The sequence below is a fragment of the Pseudorca crassidens genome, chromosome 2, assembly GCF_039906515.1.
Source record: "Pseudorca crassidens isolate mPseCra1 chromosome 2, mPseCra1.hap1, whole genome shotgun sequence".
Classification (NCBI taxonomy): Eukaryota; Metazoa; Chordata; class Mammalia; order Artiodactyla; family Delphinidae; genus Pseudorca; species Pseudorca crassidens.
In genome coordinates, this window is record NC_090297.1 from 22,416,103 (window position 1) to 22,436,353 (window position 20,251).

At 49.8% G+C, this 20,251-nt stretch overlaps 1 protein-coding gene across 2 annotated transcripts in view; it reads left to right on the top strand.

The window, feature by feature from the left end:
* The first annotated feature begins 2,459 nt into the window (after positions 1 to 2,459).
* Positions 2,460 to 20,251, top strand: part of OPRD1 (opioid receptor delta 1) — a 43,030-nt gene continuing 25,238 nt past the window's right edge. Inside the window, exon 1 of one of the 2 annotated variants that reach the window (XM_067725109.1) lies at positions 2,460 to 2,906. In XM_067725109.1, the coding sequence (XP_067581210.1) occupies positions 2,692 to 2,906 (215 nt within the window). In that variant the 5' untranslated portion in view covers positions 2,460 to 2,691. Of the gene's footprint in view, positions 2,907 to 9,174; positions 9,217 to 20,251 lie in introns of those variants that run through there. The other variant, XM_067725110.1, reaches the window with a different exon arrangement.

Below are 20,251 nucleotides of genomic sequence, written 5' to 3' on the forward strand. Positions count from 1 at the left end.
ACACAACCATGCTGGTTTTCAGTACAGTATCCAATAAATTATATGAGACAGTCAACACTTGCTTATAAAACAGGCTTGATGTTAGATGGTTTTGCCTGACTGTGGGCTAATGGAAGTGTCCTGAGCATGTTTAAGGTAGGCTAAGCTATGATGTTCGTTAGGTTGGGTGTATTAAATGCATTTTTGATTTACCATGATATTTTCAACTGACGTTAGGTTTATTGGAACGTAACCCCATTGTAATCGAGGAAGATCTGCACTTCAGTTCCAAATAAGATGTGATTGCAGAGTTGATGCAAAGGGTTTTAGTTGCTTAAAAGAATTCCTAGGTCCTATATGAAGCTATAAATGCTGTGTCTCCCTCATCAGAATGGCAGCTCACCAAAGTCGGAACTGAGCTTTCTAGTCAACCACGCATCAAGCACTAAGGTGGAGGTACGGAAGTGCACAAGACCTATTGTAGACGTAATACACACAAATCCAATGATTGCCCAGATAAATATGTGGGAAATTCTGTAAGGAAGAGGTACGGGACGCTATGAGAATAACAAGGACACCTGGTCTAACTGCATGTGTGGGGGGGGGGGTGGGGGGGCAGTCAGTGAAGCTTTCATGGAGGAAGTGATATTTAAGCTGAAACTTGAAGGATGAATAGCACTTAGCCTGAGGAAATGGCCGAGCCTTCCAAGTGGAAGAAATAGAATATGCAAATGTCCTGAAGTTGGAAAAACTTTGGCTTGTTGGAGGGATTGGGAGGGGGCCAGGACTCTAGTAAAATAGCCCTCCTTCCTCCTGTCTCAATGTCTCTCCCCTGGCACCAGAAGAGTCTCTGTGGATAGCAGCCCCTTTGGGACAAGGGAGAGAGTTCTGGCAGCATATGTGACCACAGAGCAAAAATCACCAGTCTGACGAGTCCTTAGATGATTGGGTGGGACAGCCTTGGGGTGGGGAGTCTGCTGTAGCTTGTAGAGGGGCTTGGACAGCAGCTGGGAGGGGCAAAGAGAATGGACAGAGGGTGAACTTGGGAATTCTGTCTTTGTTCTCTCTGGGAAAGGGTAAGGGCCTTGCACATAGACACATGACTCAAGCCAGAGAGTGATGTGAATGAGGGGTCCTTGCCCAGCCACTCACAGGGCCAAGAGTGTCACCCCAGAGCCCAGGAGCCCCAATATTGTCCCATTCCATTCCCCTTGGGACTTTTATTCAGCCAACAAGTATTTCCTGAGCACCCACTATGACCCCAGCCTTCCACTGGGTCCAGGGATCAATCAGGTCTGGTCTTCCGAAGGAGAAAACAAACTTGGATAGAAATAATTACCATATGGGATAATTTAGTCTAGTCTTCTCGTCTGTAAACTGGGGACACTAATAATAGAATCTACGCCAAAGTGTTGCTGCATGGATAAAGGGCTCAGCACAGTGCTGGAACAGTAGGGAGAATGTTCTGGGAAGGACAGGAGTCCCAAGAAGGAGGATGGCTCTGGGTCTGGGCTGGTCAGGTTAGGGAGAAGGTGTCAGAAATAGCCCCCTTCCATCTGCACCTACAGCAGCCAGAGTGATCTGTAAGGTGGTCTTTGAGACCCTGCCCACCACCTCATCCCCTTCTCCTCACACTCCCTTTCTGCCTTCTCCTCTTCCTGGCCTTTAAATCCCTCTGACCACAGGGTCTTTGCACATGTGGCTTCTTTGTCTGACATGCTCTTCCCTAGTTTTTCCCTAAGTCAGTCCCTCCTCACACTTCACATCTTACCTTAGGTGTCATTTCCTCAGGGAAGCTGTCCTGACCCCTGGGTTTTGTAGGTCCTGCCACAGGAATGCCTTGCTTTCTTTCACTTTTCCTCCGTGTGTAACTGTATCTTCATCAGTATGGTCCTGGGATTGATGTCTGTCTCCTCCACTGGGCTGTAAGGAGGCAGGGGCCGCATCTGGTTTTATGCACTAGTGGCTCCCCAGTAGTACCTGGTTCTTATATTCGGCACCCAAAAAAGATCTGTTGAGCAAATGAATGGAGTAAAAGAAAGCCATGGATAGTAATGGTTATTTACGAAGCATTTACTGTGTACCCGGCACCGAGCTAAGTTCTTTACCCGCAACATCTTACTAATCTCCCCAACAACCCTCTGAAGGAGGTGGTGCGATTATCCTCATTTTTCAGAAGAGAAAAATGAAGGTGAGAGAGGTTAAGTGACTTGCTCAAGGTCACTCTGTTAGTGCAGGAGTGGGAGGTGGGATTCATATAGAGGTCCTTCCAATCCGCAAGCGGCAGAGGATGCAGAAATGAGTCCCGGCTGGGGTGGGCGCGCAACCGAGCCGGCAGAACATCCCTAGGGAGAGAGTGGGTAGCTTCCCTGGCTCCACTCCAAGTTGGTGGTGCAATGCCCGGCCCCCGGTAGCGGGCGCAGACTGGCTGCCGCCTCCGGGCCACGTGGTGCGCGCGGCGGGCGCGTCCGAGGAGCCCGCAGCGGCTCCTGGCTCAGAGCGGTCTGGGCTCGGAGAGCGGGCGGGAGCTGGGGGCCGGGCCGGTGCGGGCGGCGAGGCGGGCGGACAGGGCGCGGAGATAGCCGGGCTGTCGGGGCGCAGCAGCCGGCGGCGTCGGGGCCGCGGCCTCGTCCCTTGGCGCGCCGCTCGCACCGGGTCTCTGCGCCCAGGGCGCACGGCGGGCAGGGACGCGGCGCCGGCCGCCTGGCCGCCATGGAACCGGCCCCCTCCCCCGACGCCGAGCTGCGGTCCTTGCTCCTCGCCAACGCGTCGGACGCCTTCCCCAGCGCGGGCGCCAATGCGTCGGGGCCGCCGGCAGCACGGAGCGCCTCGTCCCTCGCCCTGGCTATCGCCATCACCGCGCTCTACTCGGCAGTGTGCGCCGTGGGGCTGCTGGGCAACGTGCTCGTCATGTTCGGCATCGTCCGGTGAGTGCGCTGCGGGCCGGTGCGTCGGGCTATGCCCCGGGGTGGGGTGGGGACTACGGACCTGGGACCCTGACCTCAGACCCCGCACTCCCGGGGCCTCCGCACTTCCTGAAGGGGGCGCCCGGGCCTCAGCGGAAAGACCACTTCCATCTCGAGGGGGACGCTGGCGCGCGCGCGCGTGCGCGTGCGCGTGTGTGTGTGTGTGTGTGTGTGTGCGCTCCCGCGTTTAACTAATAACATTTGATCATCTGTTGGCATCCCCTATTTCTCTATCAATCTATGTGGGACAGTTTGGCGACAGTTGTGTGTCTGTCACAGTTTGTGAGTGCGTGATTTTGTTTGTGACAGTACAGATGTGTGTTTGGACCTCCAAAAACCTGGTAGGGGTGGGCAGAGATGCCGGAAGTGCTGTGGGCCTCTGGGGAGACGGCAGTGTGTGGGCTGACTGCACAGGTGAGGGCACAGGAGCGCTTGTGTGACCGCATCATGCGGAGGTGGCACTCACCAAGCCACACTCGGGGATCTTCTGCTGGGGTCCCAGTGTTGGTGTGTGTGCTTGTCTCACACTGTCAGTTTGTAATTCTCTCTGTAGGAGCACGTGACAGTGTGACTTGTTTCTTGTCAGACCCCTGAAACCCTCGGAGGAGGAGAGCATCTAGAGTGGCTTTGGACACTTGTGTTTGTGCACCTGTGTGTGCGTTTGTTAAGGGGTAGCCATGGTTCCTGGGTACAGTGGGCCAGCTAGTCGCTCTCTGCTTCCTTCCCCAGTGGCCCTCTAGTCCATGGCTCTGGACGTGATTCAGAGAGACCTCAGATCCTCCTCACAAATGCTCCCTCTCACCTTCTCCTCCTCTCCTCTAACAGTCTTTTGTTTTATGGAAAAGACAAAAGTGATTTGTTTGGGCTGGAGTGAAGTTTGTACTTTCATCTGAGGAAGTGAAGTTTGCTTCTTGGTATCTACGTTCAGTGCGGGGACCTTCTCAGAGAGTCTAAAACATCATTGGCTTGTCCAAAAGGAGCCTTCCTGACCCAGCTCTGTCAGTGCAGACACTGGCAAAAAGAATTGAAAGGAAACGCCTATCCTTATAACAACAAAGATGCCCGGGTATTTACTGTTAGTTGGAAATGGGTCATCCACGGTGGTTGACCAAGAGTACAACCCTGAACATCTCTGGGCTCTGGTGTCACCAAGCCGGGCAGAAGGCACAGGGCAGATTGTGGATTCTGAGGTGGGAGATGTGAACTGTGGTCTTGGTGCAGTCGCTGATGCCTATCACATTGGGGGCCCATTCCCCCTGCCCCACCATCTGCCCCATCTGCCTCAGTTTCCCTGTCTGAGGGATAGAGACCCAACCTCCTCAGTTGGGAGTATGAATTCCAGAGTCTGGGGTCTCTGCCGGGCAGGGTGCAGCATACAGGAGAGTTGCGTTGGTGTGTGGGTGTTGAGGGAGCTTTGGCGTCGATGACTCCAGGGGAAAATTTGCTCCCCCAGGAAGAGTGGAGGGCACAAGAACGTCCTGTGCTTTCAGTGACGCATCACGAGCCACAGTGGGAAAATTCCCCCAAGCACAGGCAGGATTGAGCTTTGCTTTGCATTTTTGTCGGGGATGCTCCCCCCTTTACCTTCGGAAGTAGCGTGGCATGTAGACTTGGGTCAACCTGAGTGTTAATCCCAGCCACGAACTGGCTCTGTGACTTGGGTAAAACACTTAGTCTCTTTGAGCCTCAGTTTCTTCATCTATAGAATGGGGGAATAATAGAAGCTTCCTCAGGGTTTTTGTGAGGTGTCACTGAGTGAGCATATATAATGCAGCTGGCGTGGTGCCTGGACCCAATAAGTGGAAGCTGTGTGTACGATGCGGATGAGCAACTTTCCAGATTCTTCAGAATCCAGTGCCTACGACAGAGGAGAGTGAGGGGGCGCTTGTCCTAAGGTGGGCCTGGGAGTAGCTCTGATTCAGGGAGTCCCAGGTTCCTGGCACTTGCGCTCTCTAGGGGGGCTCTAAGTGCTCTGATCTGGGGAAAGCTGAGTGTCAGTGTGTTCGGTTCCATCTCCGGTCTCTTTCCTGGGGCCTCTGGCTGGTGGGCTGATGAGCACAGCTCCCGCACTACCACTGAGCCAGGGGAGGGCCTCTCACTTCTGAGGGTCCACTCAGGGCAGGCCCTGGGCTCTGCCTGCTAGGGTACTCCAACCAAGCTTCCCAAAATCACATTGTCAAATGCATCTTGGAAGCAGCAGAGCTGGCCCCTCAGGTCCCTGTGTTGCTAAGACATTTCCTGGGCCAACCATCTATGTGATCACTGTATCTCTGGGCCCGACTGATTTAATCCTCACCTACAACCCTGTGGGATAGGCATTGGCATCCCCTTCATTGTCACCTCCATTCTACGGGTGAGGAATCTGCAGTTCAGAGGGAGGCAAGGTGGCCTGTCCCCCTGAGGTCCCACAGCTGGCTCCAGACCCAGAGTAGAACCCTGGTCTTGTCCAGAACTTTTTCCAGAGCTGCCTGGGATAGGGGACAAAGAATTGCATGGAAGGCGGGGGCAGGATCCTGTTCCTCCTCTTGTCCTAGGATTCTCAGAGAATGATGGAGACAAAAGGACGATGAGCCTACACATTATTTAGCACACGTATTTTAGGCTGCCGTCCTTGGGGAGGGGAATGACGGGCCCCTGCACTTAGTCCTTCCCCACTGAAAGGGAGGCTAGGGACGGGGCAGCTGCCTGGGGCTTGGCTTCTGCTGGAAAAGTCCCAAGAGCAGTGCAGGGAGGGGAGCCAGGATGGAGAAAAGCCTCTGGTGTATCTGTGGTTCCCTGACACCCCATGCAGAGCTCAGCCCCACCAATAAGTTACTCAGTTGACTGGTTGAATGAATGAGTGATTGAATGAATGAATTCTGCCTGTCAGTCCTGAGCTGAACCTATCTGGGGAGCAGGGGAAGGTTTGCAAAGGAAGATCCAGAGGACCGTTGAGGCAGAAAAGCAGGGAGATGTAGTGGCAGAGCTGGCGCTCTGAAGTCAGATCAACGGGCATCAATGGGCAAATCCTGATTCAAAGCCACTTACTTGCTGTGTATTTGGACTAGTGACTTCACCTTTCGGAAGTTCATTTCTTCACCCGTAAAGTGGAAGTAACAGCAATGCATCTGGGCTTGTGGCGAGGATTAAATAACACGTTGTGTCTGAGCCTTTTAAGCCCTTTGAGAACAGGGAGGGTCTCTATGTGAAGGAATGAAAAGAATTAACTCATTCAAGATATATCCTATGGATGCGCTCTGCTAGATGCTGAGATGATGGTGGGGAAGAAAATCCCCCGTCCCTGCCCTCATGGAGCTCAGGTCTGGGAGAAATAGACATTCATCAGCCAGCCAGCCGATGGATTTAAGTTTGTAGCCGTGGTGAGGGCCGTGGAAGAGTATGAGGGAGCTGTGGGAGCCCCCGAAGTGGGTAGGGTCTCACCTGGTCTGGAAGTTCAGGAAAGGCCTCCGAGGAGCTGAAGGATGAGGAGGGGGTAACTAAGTAAAAAGGTGAGGGAAGAGCCTGTGACGGGAAGCCTGACATGGAAGAGGGGCTGAAAAAACAGAGCACGGGTATCTCAGAATCCCAGACACAAAGCACTCTCCGTTCCCTCCTCCCCCCCGCGACTCTGACCCTCTCCTTGATCCACGGACCCGCCTGAGAAGCCCACTCATCCTTCTGGGTACATGAGAGGGGCCTCTGGAAATTGCACTCTGAGCGAACAGCCTGTGGTGCCTGAGCGTTCCATGAAGTGTGAGCAGGAGTTCTGGGGATGTGTGTCCCCAGGCAGACACTCCCTACCCCTGCAGGGTGAGCTCAGCAGGGGTGCTGACTTGTTGGGTCTTTAGAGCAGACACCCAACAACCCCTCCTCCTGGGTGCAGTCGTACCCTGAGCAGGGCTGGCATCTCAGAGTCCCCATTGGCGGCCCTCTAGGCAGGGTGGAGTGTGAAGGGCTTAAGGACCCCCACATCTCTGATGAGTGACCCCATCTTCCCTCTACGTGCCTCAGGGCTTCCCAGTTTGCCTGTCCTGAATCCAGTAGGAGATTGGAGTCAATGCTTCTCCACCTGGTCTCTTGTCCGCCTGCCCTGTCCCCGGCCTCCACCTCTCCCTGACCCTGATTTCGGCAGGTTTGCACCTTGCTGTGTCTCTCACCACCCCCATCAGCCCCGCCGGGCCTCCCTGCCTCTTACCAGCCCGGCCTGCCTCTTCATGACTGTTTCAGACTATGCGTTTCTCTGCCCCTTGAGCTCTTCCTGGGCCGGCGTCTCTTCTGACTCTTGTATCAAATGTCAGCTCTGCCACCTGCTAAGATCCTTAGCAGGGTGGATGGCCACTCTGCACCGCGGTTTCTCTATTTATAAAATGTGGATCGTAGCACCTGCCTCAGAGGCACCTTCATCTTAAAGATGACAAGATGACGTTGGTAGAGCGTCGTGCGTTCCCTCCCGTCCCAGGTGACTGCGGCACAGAGCAGGGAGGGGAGGTTGGGCCTGGCAGCCTAGTGTGGGGCAGGGCCGTGACAGGTGAGTAAGGGTTCTGGGTGTCCCCTCTGTCTACTACCGAGGTGCCAGGGGTTGCTGGGACAAGTGCTCAGGGTGAGAGCTCTGAGTCCCTGTCCTGCTCTTGGGGACGCAGCGTGAAGCCCTTGCCTTCTTGTCTCCCTCCCCTCTCTTGTCCTGATTGGGGTCTGCGGATGCAGGGCTCCTGGGCCAGGAGAGATCCCAGTGAGGTGACACAGTGCAGTGGTGAAGGTTCATGGCTGGGGGTCAGGTCATGCTGGTCTCCATCCCCGCTCGACCATGTCCCAGTGTTGTGGCTTTGGGCAAACAGCTTAACTCCCCTGAGCCCCATTTCTGCATTTGCAAATTTGGGGTGATCAGGATACATTATTGGGAGCATTAAGTGAGATCATGAATGTGAAGGTCATAGCACAGCACCTGGCACATAGTAGGCCTTCAGTATGTGTCAAATGCTGAGATTAACAGGCACCCCTGCAGAGCTGGTGGCTATGAGACCTGACTGTCTACACTTTCCACCTTGGGTCCTTTCCTGTTTCCTGCATCGTCTGCATGTTTACTCATTCAACAAGCCTTTGCTGATGCTGACCCGTGGCAGGCCTGTCCAACCTCAGCTCCCACTGACCAGACTCTCAGCTTAAGCTTCAGCATGGCCTCTGGCCTCTGATGTACCCCCAGGACCCCCTAGTTAGTTACAGCTCCAGGGACGATTGCAGCTTCCTGGAGCTGAGGGAGGCCAGGGGGGCACCTGACCCAGCCAGAGCAGGTGTCTGTGCTGAGTCGTGAAGGAGGAGCAGTAGTTGGCTCCACGGAGAGGGGGGTAGAACATTCCAGGCAGAGGGAACAGCACAAGCAAAGAAAGCTTCAGCAGATGATCGCATGGCAGAGCTGCAGAGGCCAGGAAGGTTCACCGTGGCAGAATGGAGAGAGCCAGGGGCTGGGCTGGCTGTGAGGCTGCAGAGGCCATGAGGACCAAAGCAGGGAAGGCCTTGCAGACAGGTGTCCTCCTCACCGTGGTTGTCAGCAGTGCCTGCTGTGTGTTGAGCTGCGGCCAGGCCCTGGGGCCAGTGATGCACCCACCGACCTTCCAGAATTCCTGGGGGAGGGTGCAAATATTAGAGGAACTCCATGGACCAGCCCCAGGGAATTGGAGGGAGTCATTCTGGTGAGGGGGGGTGGGGAGGGAGGGTGGAGGAGGGGCCTGGACTCCGGCCCAGCGTGGCTGTGTTAGGGGCCAGAGGCCATGCTGTGGCTCGAGTTGTGCTAGACAGGTTCTTGGGGCCCATGGTAAGGCAGCCATGCTGGGAAGTGAAGGAGCTTTTGGTCACAGGCCACGGGGAAGAGGACTTTGGAGCAGTCTGTGCAGAATGGAGTTCAAGAAGATTAATTTGCTGTGGGTGGGCTTGGGGTGGATTGGAAGGGGTCAGCTCAGGGTGATGGAAGAGAGCTGGGTGACCTGGGACAGGCCCCAGAAACCCTGGCCTTGGTTGTTCCTTTCTAAGCCGGAGCGCTGTGGGACCTGCAGAAGGCAGGAGGCTGGGCCAGATGAGCTCTGGCGAGGCGAGTGGGAAGGGCAGCAGCCCTGGATGGTGTCCCCGAGCCTCCTGGCCCTGCCCCAGGGCCTAGCTTCCCAGGTCTTGGGTTCATTCCCTGGGGAACATGTGTGACTCACAGACACACTGGGGAGAATCCAGAGGAGTCAGTCCCGCGCTCCTGCCACATGCCAGAGGCTCCTCCAAGCTGCATGACAGGCCTGCGAGGGTATGAGAGGTGAGGGCGGGAAGGCTCCGAGGGAGCCTCTCACAGCCAGAAGGAGGCACACCCAGGTCTTTCTGACTCCCAAACCCCTCCACGTCCACTCTGCCACTGCCATCCATGGGACACATGGGGAATGGAGGCGAGAGCTGGGGCTGTCTAGTTAGAGGAGGGAGGACCAGGGCTGGGGAGGAGGGCAGATTGCTGTCTGCAAACCTCTGAGGCCTCTGTGTGGGGTGACAGCACTTGGGAGTCTGGACGTCATAGCCAGACTGACCTGGGATCACATTTACCAAGAGAGTGAGCTTGGGAGATACATGCATAACCTCTCTGAGCCTCAGTTTTCTCATCTGTGAAATGGGAGTAGCAATAGACCCTCATAGGGTGGTTATGAGAAGTTCATGAGAAGTTCATGAAGTTCATGTGAAGGACTTCAGCACAGAGCCAGGAACTTGGTAAATATTCTATAAACATTTTCTATTATTATGTCTGTTTAGAAGAGGAGTGAGACTTGCTTCTCACTCATTTGATCGACATTTATCGAGCCCCAGAGGAACTAGAATTATTGGGTGGATGCTACAGGGAAACTTTGTCAGCTCAATACTAGACATTTTTTTTTTACAATAAACACAGTATCATAAATAACCACAAGTAACACTGTAGTTATTTCAGAAAATACTGAGACGATTAGGCAGCGACAAACATTACCCATAATCCTACCATAAAGAGAAAAGCTTTGGTGTATTTCCTTCCCATCTCTTTCTGTGTCTCTCGCTCTGTGTTTGTTTGTATGTGTGTGTGTGTGTGTGTGTGTGTGTGTGTGTGTTTTAATGACATCTATATCATACTACATTGAAATAATGATCACATCATATATAATATTTTGTAAGCTGCCTTTTCACATACCATTATGAGTGTATTCTCATGTTATCAAACATTCTTTGAAGACATGATTTTTGACGGCTGCGTTGTATGAATGTCTTCTATATGGGGGGACTTACATCGTTTCTCATATCATGCCAGTCTAAATAATGTGTCTGTGAATGTTCTTGAACCCATATGTTTGTGCACATCTCATATTATTTCTAGAAGAAAGTTTCTAACAGAGCTCTTCAGGAAGGTATGGGCTGCTGTGTAATATAGGGAGTTTCCTGTCCCTGAAGCTATGCAAGAGGGCACTGGCAAACCACTGTGTGGAGGTTTGGGTGGAGAAAAGGTAGACATACGTAATTTTAGGCTCCTTTCCCCACAGCTGAGACTGGAGGAAGAATGCTTCTCAGATTCTGTGATCTCAGATTTCCCTTCTCCCCTTCCTGGTGGATGATGCCTGAACTTTAGAGGACGGGGGCTGTGCCAGGGCAAGGCATGATTTCATTAACCTCGGAGTCCTGGGACCTCGAAATCTAATTGGCTACCCAGACATCATAACATGTACAGGAAGAGGGATAATCGTGGCGTAGAGCAGAAAGCCCGGCTTAAATTAGCGATTTATCATCTTGCAGGCTGCAGAGGCCCCAGTACCATCTGGGCGGCATCGGGTAGGGTGGGGTGTCTGCGTTGTGTCCTATTGATTTAGAGCTCCCAGTTCAGCTGCAGAAATCAGCAGCTTTGTCTCTGGCCGGGGTGGGTGTGTGCAGCAAGAATTTTTTCTTCTGTAGCTTCCCAAGTCTTTCTTGATAAGTGGAAGGAACTCAAACTTCAGAGTCCTGTGAGGTCAAAGAGTCCCATTCAATAAACATGACACAGGGAGAGGTAGAAATGGCCTCACTCCCCTCCCCTGCCGAAGTAGCCTTTTCACTAGGGCGTAGAATTTTGAATCACGGATGATTATTCTCTTTATTGCACATTTATTTTGTGCCAGGCACTCTGCTTAGAGATGTATGTATATTATCCTATTTAATCCTCACAGACCTCTATTAGGTGAGTGCAGTTGCCCCCATTTTCTAGATGAGGAAACTCGAGGCTCAGAGAATGTTTGATATAATATGCTCGAAGTCCTGGAGTCGGATTGAAGTCAGGTTATTCTGATCGCAGAGCCTGCACTTTTTTTTTTAATTGAAGTATAGTCGATTTAAAATGTTGTGTTAATTTCTGCTGTCCAGCAAAGTGATTCAGTTATACATATATATACATTCTTTTTAATATTCTTTTCCATTATGGTTTATCTCAGGATATTGAATGTAGTTCCCGGTACTATACAGTAGGACCTTGTTGTTTATCCATTTTATATATAATAGTTTGCATCTGCTAATCCCAAACTCCCAATCCATCCCTCCCCCACCCCCCTCCTCCTTGGCAACCACAAGTCTGTTCTTTATGTCTGTGAGTCTGTTCTTTTTTTTCGGCGGGGGGGTGGTATAGTTGTTTTACAATGTTGTGTTAGTTTCTACTGTACAGCAAAGTGGAGTTCCTGTGCTATACAGCATGTTCTTATTAGTTCTCTATTTTATACACATCAGTGTATACATGTCAATCCCAATCTCCCAGTTCATCCCACCCCCCCACCCCCACCCCCACTTTCCTCCCTTGGTATCCATATGTTTGTTCTTTATATCTGTGTCTCTATTTCTGCCTTGTAAACTGGTTTGTCTGTACCATTTTTCTAGATTCCACATGTATGCATTAATATACGATATTTGTTTTTCTCTTTCTGACTTCACTCTGTATGACAGTTTCTAGATGCATCCACGTCTCAACAAATGACCCAATTTTGTTCCTTTTTGTGGCTGAGTAATATTCCATTGTATATATGTACCACATCTTCTTTATCCATTCGTCTGTCGATGGGCATTTAGGTTGCTTCCTTGACCTGGCGATTGTAAATAGTGCTGCAGTGAACTTTGGGGTGCATGTGTCTTTTTGAATTATGGTTTTCTCTGGGTAAATGCCCAGTAGTGGGATTGCTGGGTCATATGGTAATTCTATTTTTAGTTTTTTAAGGAACCTGCATACTGTTCTCCATAGTGGCTATATCAATTTACATTCCTACCAACAGTGCAAGAGGGTTCCCTTTTCTCCACACCCTCTCCAGCATTTATTGTTTGTAGATCTTCTGATGATGCCCATTCTAACTGGTGTGAGGTGATACCTCATTGTAGTTTTGATTTGCATTTCTCTAATAATTAGTGATGTTGAGCAGCTTTTCATGTGCTTCTTGGCCATCTGTATGTCTTCTTTGGAGAAATGTCTATTTAGGTCTTCTGCCCATTTTTTGATTAGGTTGTTTTGTTTTTTTTAATATTGAGCTGCATGAGCTGTTTATATATTTTGGAGATTAATCCTTTGTCCTTTGATTCATTTGCAGATATTTTCTCCCATTCTGAGGGTTGTCTTTTCATCTTGTTTATGGTTTCCTTTGCTGTGCAAAAGCTTTTAAGTTTCCTTAGGTCCCATTTGTTTATTTTTGTTTTTATTTCCATTACTCTAGGAGGTGGATCAAAAAAGATCTTGCTGTGGTTTATGTCAAAGAGTCCTCTTCCTATGTTTTCCTCTAAGTGTTTTATAGTGTTTGGTCTTACATTTAGGTCTTTAATCCATTTTGAGTTTATGTTTGTGTATTGTGTTAGGGACTGTTCTAATTTCATTCTTTTACATGTAGCTGTCCAGTTTTCTCAGCGCCACTTATTGAAGAGACTCTTTTCTCCATTGTATATACTTGCCTCCTTTGTCATAGATTGGTTGACCATAGGTGCATGATCCATTCATCTGTCGATGGATGTTTAGGTTGTTTCTGGGCTTTCTATCCTGTTCCATTGATCTATATTTCTGTTTTTGTGCCAGTACCATACTGTCTTGATTACTGTAGCTTTGTAGTATAGTCTGAAGTTAGGGAGTCTGATTCCTCCAGCTCCGTTTTTTTTTCTCAAGATTGCTTTGGCTATTTGGGGTCTTTTGTGTCTCCATACAAATTTTAAGATTTTTTGTTCTAGTTTTGTAAAAAATGCCATGGTAATTTGATAGGGATTGCATTGAATCTGTAGATTGCTTTGGGTAGTATAGTCATTTTCACAATATTGATTCTTCCAATCCATGAACATGGTATATCTCTCCATCTGTTTGTGTCATCTTTGATTTCTTTTATCAGTGTCTTTTTTTTTTTTTTTTTTTTTTTTTTGGTACGCGGGCCTCTCACTGTTGTGGCCTCTCCCATTGTGGAGCACAGGCTCCGGACGCGCAGGCTCAGTGGCCATGGCTCACGGGCCCAGCCGCTCTGCGGCATGTGGGATCTTCCTGGACCCGGGCACGAACCCATGTCCCCTGCATCGGCAGGAGGACTCTCAACCACTGCGCCACCAGGGAAGCCCTTATCAGTGTCTTATAGTTTTCTGAGTACAGGTCTTCTACCTCCTTAGGTAGGTTTATTCCTAGATATTTTATTCATTTTGTTGCAGTGGTGAATGGGATTGTTTCTTTAATTTCTCTTTCTGATCTTTCAGTGTTAGTGTATAGGAATGCAAGAGATTTCTGTGCATTAATTTTATATCCTGCAACTTTACCAAATTCATTGATTAGCTCTAGTAGTTTTCTGGTGGCATCTTCAGGATTTTCTATGTATAGTATCATGTGAGTCTGTTTCATAGATGGGTTCATTTGTGTCATATTTTATTTTTGGTTTTTTTTTTGCGGTACGTGGGCCTCTCACTGTTGTGCCCTCTCCCGTTGCGGAGCACAGGCTCCGGACACGCAGGCTCAGTGGCCATGGCTCATGGGCCGAGCCACTCCGCGGCATGTGGGATCTTCCCGGACCGGGGCATGAACCCGTGTCCCCTGCATCTGCAGGTGGACTCTCAACCACTGCGCCACCAGGGGAGCCCTGTGTCATATTTTAGATTCTACATATAAGTGATATCATATAGTATTTATCTTTCTCTCTCTGATTTACTTCACTTAGTATGATAATCTCCAGTTGCACCCATGTTTCTGCAAGTGGCATTATTTCATTCTTTTTTATGGCTGAGTAGTATTCCATTGTATTTATGTACCATGTCTTCTTTATCCATTCATCTGTCGATGGACGTTTAGGTTGTTTCTAAGTCTTGGCTGGCTATTGTACATAGTAGAGCTCGCACTTTTAACCATTGCCCTGACCTCTGCCATCTTGTATATCAAGTTTAGCCCCTCTGATTTACAAATGAGTAAACTGAGGCCTGGAGAAATTCTGTGTCTTTTGAGTCAGTGGCCAAGGCAGGACTGGAACTTGCCTTTCCTAACCCCTTGCCTTCTCTTGCATCTGTTTCCATGCTTGGGATTACCTGGGCTAAGGGAGAGCCAAAGGGTGGCTGGGAATAGGAGTAGCTGGGAGCATGAGATGTTAGTTCCTACACAAGGCAGTCCAGCTTGGGGGCCACTGACAACACCTAAGAGGCCCAACGAACCCAAGTTCCCTGGGGCAAGGCCAGCATCTAGTGAAGCAGCCATATCCTTCAGAGATTGGATTCCAATCCAGTCTGCTTCTTGCTGGCTTTCCACCCTTAGGCTCACCTCACAGAGCCTGTTTTCTTATCTGTGAAATAGGGATGATAGAAAAACACCTACATTGCAGGTAAACATACATTCAGCAACTCTTCCTAAGTATCAGGAAGAGTTCTAGGTGCTAGGTATGCAACAATGATCAAGACACAGTCCCTGTCCTCATGGAGCTGACATTCTAGTGGGGAAAAGATAGACAATAAAGAAATAGATGTAAGGCCTATAGGCAATGAAGTCAACTGAAACAAGCATGGTGACAGAGTGGCGGGGCTGCAGATGTAGATGGGGAGGTTGGGGAGGAGGAGACAACTGAGCAGAGGTCAGTTGCTAGGAGGAAGTGTTTTAGCAGGGGGAACAGTGAGGGCAAAAGTTAAGGGAGATGATGTATGGCCTTAGCACAGGGCCTGGCCCATAACAGGAAATTGTTGGTGATAATGATGCCTTTTGGCTGGTTGCCTAGGACTTGGGAACAGGGGCAAGGATTAAGCCAAGGGAAAGAAACTGCTTCTGCCGGCCAGGCCAGATGCCCCTGCAGGACAGATGGAGGTAATTTGTTTCCCTTGGTTACAAAAACTCATCTTCCTGAAGTGCTAGGAAATGCCCCACATCTAGTGATTTTCCATTCCTCCCAGTGAAGAGGGAGCAGAGCCCACACGTGGTCAGAGGGCTGTCCTGCTGGGAGGGGCAGGTGGCCACAAGACGCTTCCTCCACAGGCTCAGGCCTGGTCATCCCAGGTACGAGAGAGGTCAACAGCAAAGAATGGCATATTGACTTGTCGGACTTAACACCAAAAATAGCACTGCTGACCTTTCTTGAGGGCTGACAAGGTGGGCAGCTCTGTGCTGAGCGCCTCACATAAATGATCTCATTTAATTCTCCCAATTCTTTGAGCTTGGTACCATGTTTCTCTCCATTTGACAGATGAGGCCACTGAGGCTCAGAGGTGATAATTCAGTTGCTGAGGGCAGAATCAGCCTTGGGTAAATGGCAGAATCAGCCTTGAACTGAGGCGCCTTGATTCCCGGAGCCCACTCATGCAGTGTCCAAGAAGGAACGTCCGTGAAGAAGGTCAAACTCATGATACCCTCTGATCCCAAATGTGGAAAAATGACTTTGTCACACACGCAGGGATTGGGAGAGGCCATGGAGCAGGACTGATTTATCGTTATTAAAATACTGAATTATTGGGCTTCCCTGGTGGTGCAGTGGTTGAGAGTCCGCCTGCCGAGGCAGAGGACACGGGTTCGTGCCCCAGTCCGGGAAGATCCCACATGCCGCGGAGCGGCTGGGCCCGTGAGCCATGGCCGCTGAGCCTGCGCGTCTGGAGCCTGTGCTCCGCAACGGGAGAGGCCACAACAGTGAGAGGCCCGCGTACTGCAAAAAATAAAAAAATAAATAAAATAAAATACTGAATTATTAATTAATAAAACAAAAGTGAAACTCTATTGTGTGTCAGGCAGAAGGAAGTATAAGTGATGCCCAGCATGGCCAAAGGCCTAGAGGTGGGAAGCCTGGGCTTTTCAGAACACGTGACTTTAGACCGTGGTTCTGTCCACCCTGCGCTTCTGGACAAGCACCTCTTCTCTTTGGGCTATAGGTTTCTTCTGTGAACGAAATGGGAATGTATTGATACCCACTTTTCCCGGTGGGTGTGAGTCAAAGGAGAGAATGTGTGTGAAGCGGTCTGCATGGGGCCTGCCTTGCCCATTGTCCTCAAGGAGTGGCCCTGGTGGGTGAGGCGTGGGGCGGGGTGGGAGGGTACAAATTAGGCAAACTGTAGCATCCATATGAGGCCACTAAGAATGCAAAACCTGAGGGCAATTTTTTACATGGAATTATGGGATTGGAACATTTACTTGGCAATGGTAAGTACTCAAAGTAATTAAGAATTCACCCATTACAACTGTGGCAAAAATGAGCGTGAGTTTTTTTCTTTTTTTAATACATTTATTTATTTATGTATTTATTTTTGGCTGCATTGGGTCTTCGTTGCTGTACGGGCTTTCTCTAGTTGAGGAGAGCGGGGGCTGCTCTTCGTTGCGGTGTGAGGGCTTCTCATCGCGGTGGCTTCTCTTATTGCGGAGCACGGGCTCTAGGCACATGGGCTTCGGTAGGTTTTATTATTTTTTTTACCTTTTTTAAATATAAAAGTTTTATTGAGATATAATTCACATACCATACAATTCACCCATTTAAAGTATAGCAACAGAGTTGTGTAACCATCATCACAACCAATTTTAGTACATTTTCATCACCTCAAAAAGAACCCCATAACCACAAATAGTCACTCCCTTACCACGCCCTGCCCCAGACCTGGGTAACCACCAATCTACTTTCTGTCTCTGTAGATTTGCCAAATCTGGACATTTACTATAAATGAAATCATACAATATGTTGGGCTTCAGTAGTTGTGGCACGTGGGCTCAGTAGCTGTGGCTCGCAGGCTCAGTAGCTGTGGCTCACAGGCTCTAGAGCACAGGCTCAGTAGTTGTGGTGCACGGGCTTAGTTGCTCCGTGGCATGTGGGATCTTCCCAAACCAGGGCTCGAACCTGTGTCCCCTGCACTGGCAGGCGGATTCTTAACCACTGTGCCACCAGGGAAGTCCCAAGCATCCGTTTTGGCCCTATTACCATGCTCCATACAGGAGACCGTCCGTGCAAAAGCTCACTTAATCTTCACGACACTTCTGTGAGGTAGGAACCATCTGCCTACCTCAGATGAAGAAGCTGAGGCTCAGGGATATAAGACTTTTGCCCAAGGACCCCAAGGTTAGTAAGTGATTGCAGGGCCTGCCCTCTCCATTGGATCACGCTGCCTCTCACACTGGACCCCTGAAACAACCCAGCGTGGTGGCAGTTGTCATTGTCCTTTTCCGGGTGAGGAGATGGTGCGGCTTCCCGGCGCCATCCTTAGCCTAGAGCATGGCTTTCGGGTCTGTATCCGTCAAGGTCCTACCAGAAAAGAAAAAAGACCAGTAAGATATATTTTGAGGAACTGGCTGATGCGATTGTGGGGTCTGGCTAGGCAAGTCTGAAATTTGTAGGGTGGGCTGGCAGGCTGGCAACTCTCAGGCAGGAGGAATTTCTTCTTCTTCTGGGAAACCTCAGTTTTGCTCTTAAGGCAGACCCTCATTATCATGGATAATCTCCTTCAAGTCAACTGATTGCAGATGTTAATGACATCTACAACATCCCTTCACAGCAACACCTCGATTAGTGTTTGATTAAATAACTGGGTACGATAGCCCAGCCACTTTGACACATAAAATGAATTACCATCACAGGGTCAGACAGACCTGGGCTTGTGTCCTGGTCCTACAACCTATAGGCTGTGTGACCTTGGGCAAGTTTATCTGCCTCTCTGAGCCTCAGAGTCCCCTTGTCTGCCAAATGCAGTGATAGTGCTTACTACCGTCATTTGTTGTGAGGATTAAGTGCAATGATGTAAATCAAGTACTTTCATCCAGTGCCTGTCATATAGGAAGAGGGGAGATGCACACAAACATTGATGGTCTTGAAATGGATGTTTTCTAGTTGTAGTGTAATTGCTTGTTCCTGTGTTTGACTTCCATTTTAGACTGGTGGCTCCTGGAGGGCAGGAACTGTATCCCCTTCATCTTCTTTCCTGTTTCCTAGCCCAATCCCTGACTCTAAGGAGGCATCACTGAGTGTTTCTTAAATATCTAGTTGGCACTTTGTTAATGAAATTCCCTCTGTGGGGTTCTTGGGATCTATAATAAAAATCCCCCAACTACAAGAGGGAAAGCAGACATGTAGGAACCTCAGGCCTCTGTTTCCTCTAGAGAAACCCCTTACTTTTCGGCTTAGTAAGTCTTTCCTCCAGGGAGCCTTCTTTGATGCCTCCTCTGTGTTCCCACAGTGTCCTATGTGTCCCCCATCAGAGACCATACACTTTTCAAACCGCTGATCGCTCATTTCTCTCTCTCTCTCCCCGAATGAGGGGGTGTGGGGTGGAGCGAGCATCCTTTGTTTGTAGCTGGAACCCCAGCCTAGGGTCTGACACTCATGCAGCATGTCAGTACATGTTTGTAGGAGGGACATGTCCTATTTCCAGAGACCCATGGGCCGACATGCCACACTTAAGGAAATCTGCTTTTCCAGGGCTTCTGTTGTGTCTGGCTGCCCCACGCCCTGGTCCAGCCATCCTTATGCCGGAAGCAGAGCCAGGGTGATGGAGAAGAACTTCTCTTCCCTGCATCTCATGAGCATGTTGTGGTTCTTGAACTGAACCGAACAAGGTGTCTGCCCTGTTTATTGCTGAGCGCGCCCTGGTCGGCCTCCCCGCTCAGGTGCGGCTCAGGAGCTCTGTATAGCCATGTTCCAGTCCTTAATCTTCTCTTGGTGACACACTCGCTGGGCCTCGTTATAATTAAGCACTTTCCTTCCTCAAGGTTTGCCAAAACTGAGATGGCTAATTCGTTTCTGGCCTCTCGCCGCTCCCGTGGAATGGTGGGCAGGGTTGTAGCTCCCAGCGCTTGCTGCCCAGCCCTGCTTGTTTTGCCAGCCAGAAGAGCAGCCACCCTTTGTCTACAAATAGAGGGAGCCCCAGCTGGACCCAGTTTTATTTAAACTGCTTATCCCCTAGCGTGGGCAGAGCCTTTGGGATCCCTGCTGTAGCTCTGCCTTGGTTTCCTCATTTGTAAAACAAAGGGGTTGAACTTGACAGACAGGGAGAAGATGGGGTAGAAGTCAGGACTCTGGGTTCTGGAGTCAACCCAGGCCTAACCTAGGCCCTGCCACTCCCAGCTGCGGGACTCTGGGTAAGTTACTTCATCCCTCTGAGCCTCAACATTGCTCACCTGTAAAATGGGGAGAATAATGCTTACCTCCTGTGATGGTTGTGTAGATTCAGTGGGATAGTGAACACCCATGTGACCCTTAGCAGGGCAGCTGGCGCATAGTAAATGCTCAGTAAATCAGCCATCTTTCCTTTCAGTGCCAACAATCTGTATTCCTGATGAAAAAAGTTGTTATGTTGGGAGAGCTGTGGAGTGGAGCAATTTTAACAGACGTTGCTTTTGTGTTTTAGGCCATGGCTGGCAAGATAATTAACCCCTCTGTATCAGTTTCCTAGGGCTGTCATAACAAATTACCATAAACTAGGTGGTTTAAAACAACAGAAATGTTTTCTTTATAGTTCAGGAGGCTGAAGAAGTCAGAAATCAATAGGACCATCTCCCTCTGAAGGCTCTGGGGAAGAATCCTTCCTCGCCCAGCTTCTGGTGGTTGCCGGCAATCCTTGGTATCCCTTGAACTTGCAGCTGTATCATTCCAATTTTTGCCTCTGTTTTCACATGGCCATGTCCCTCTGTGTGTGTCTCTGCATCATATTGGATTTAGGGCCCACCCTAATCTAGTATGACCACATCTTAATGAACTATATCCACAAAGACCCTAATTCCAAATAAGGTCACATTCTGAGGTTCTAAGTAGACATGAATTTTGAGGGCAACTGTTCAACCCAGTACGCTCTCCAAGGCTCACTTTCCTCCTCTGTATGAAGATGATAATAGTAGCAATTTCATAAGGTTGTTGGAGTGATTGAATGAGATAATCTAT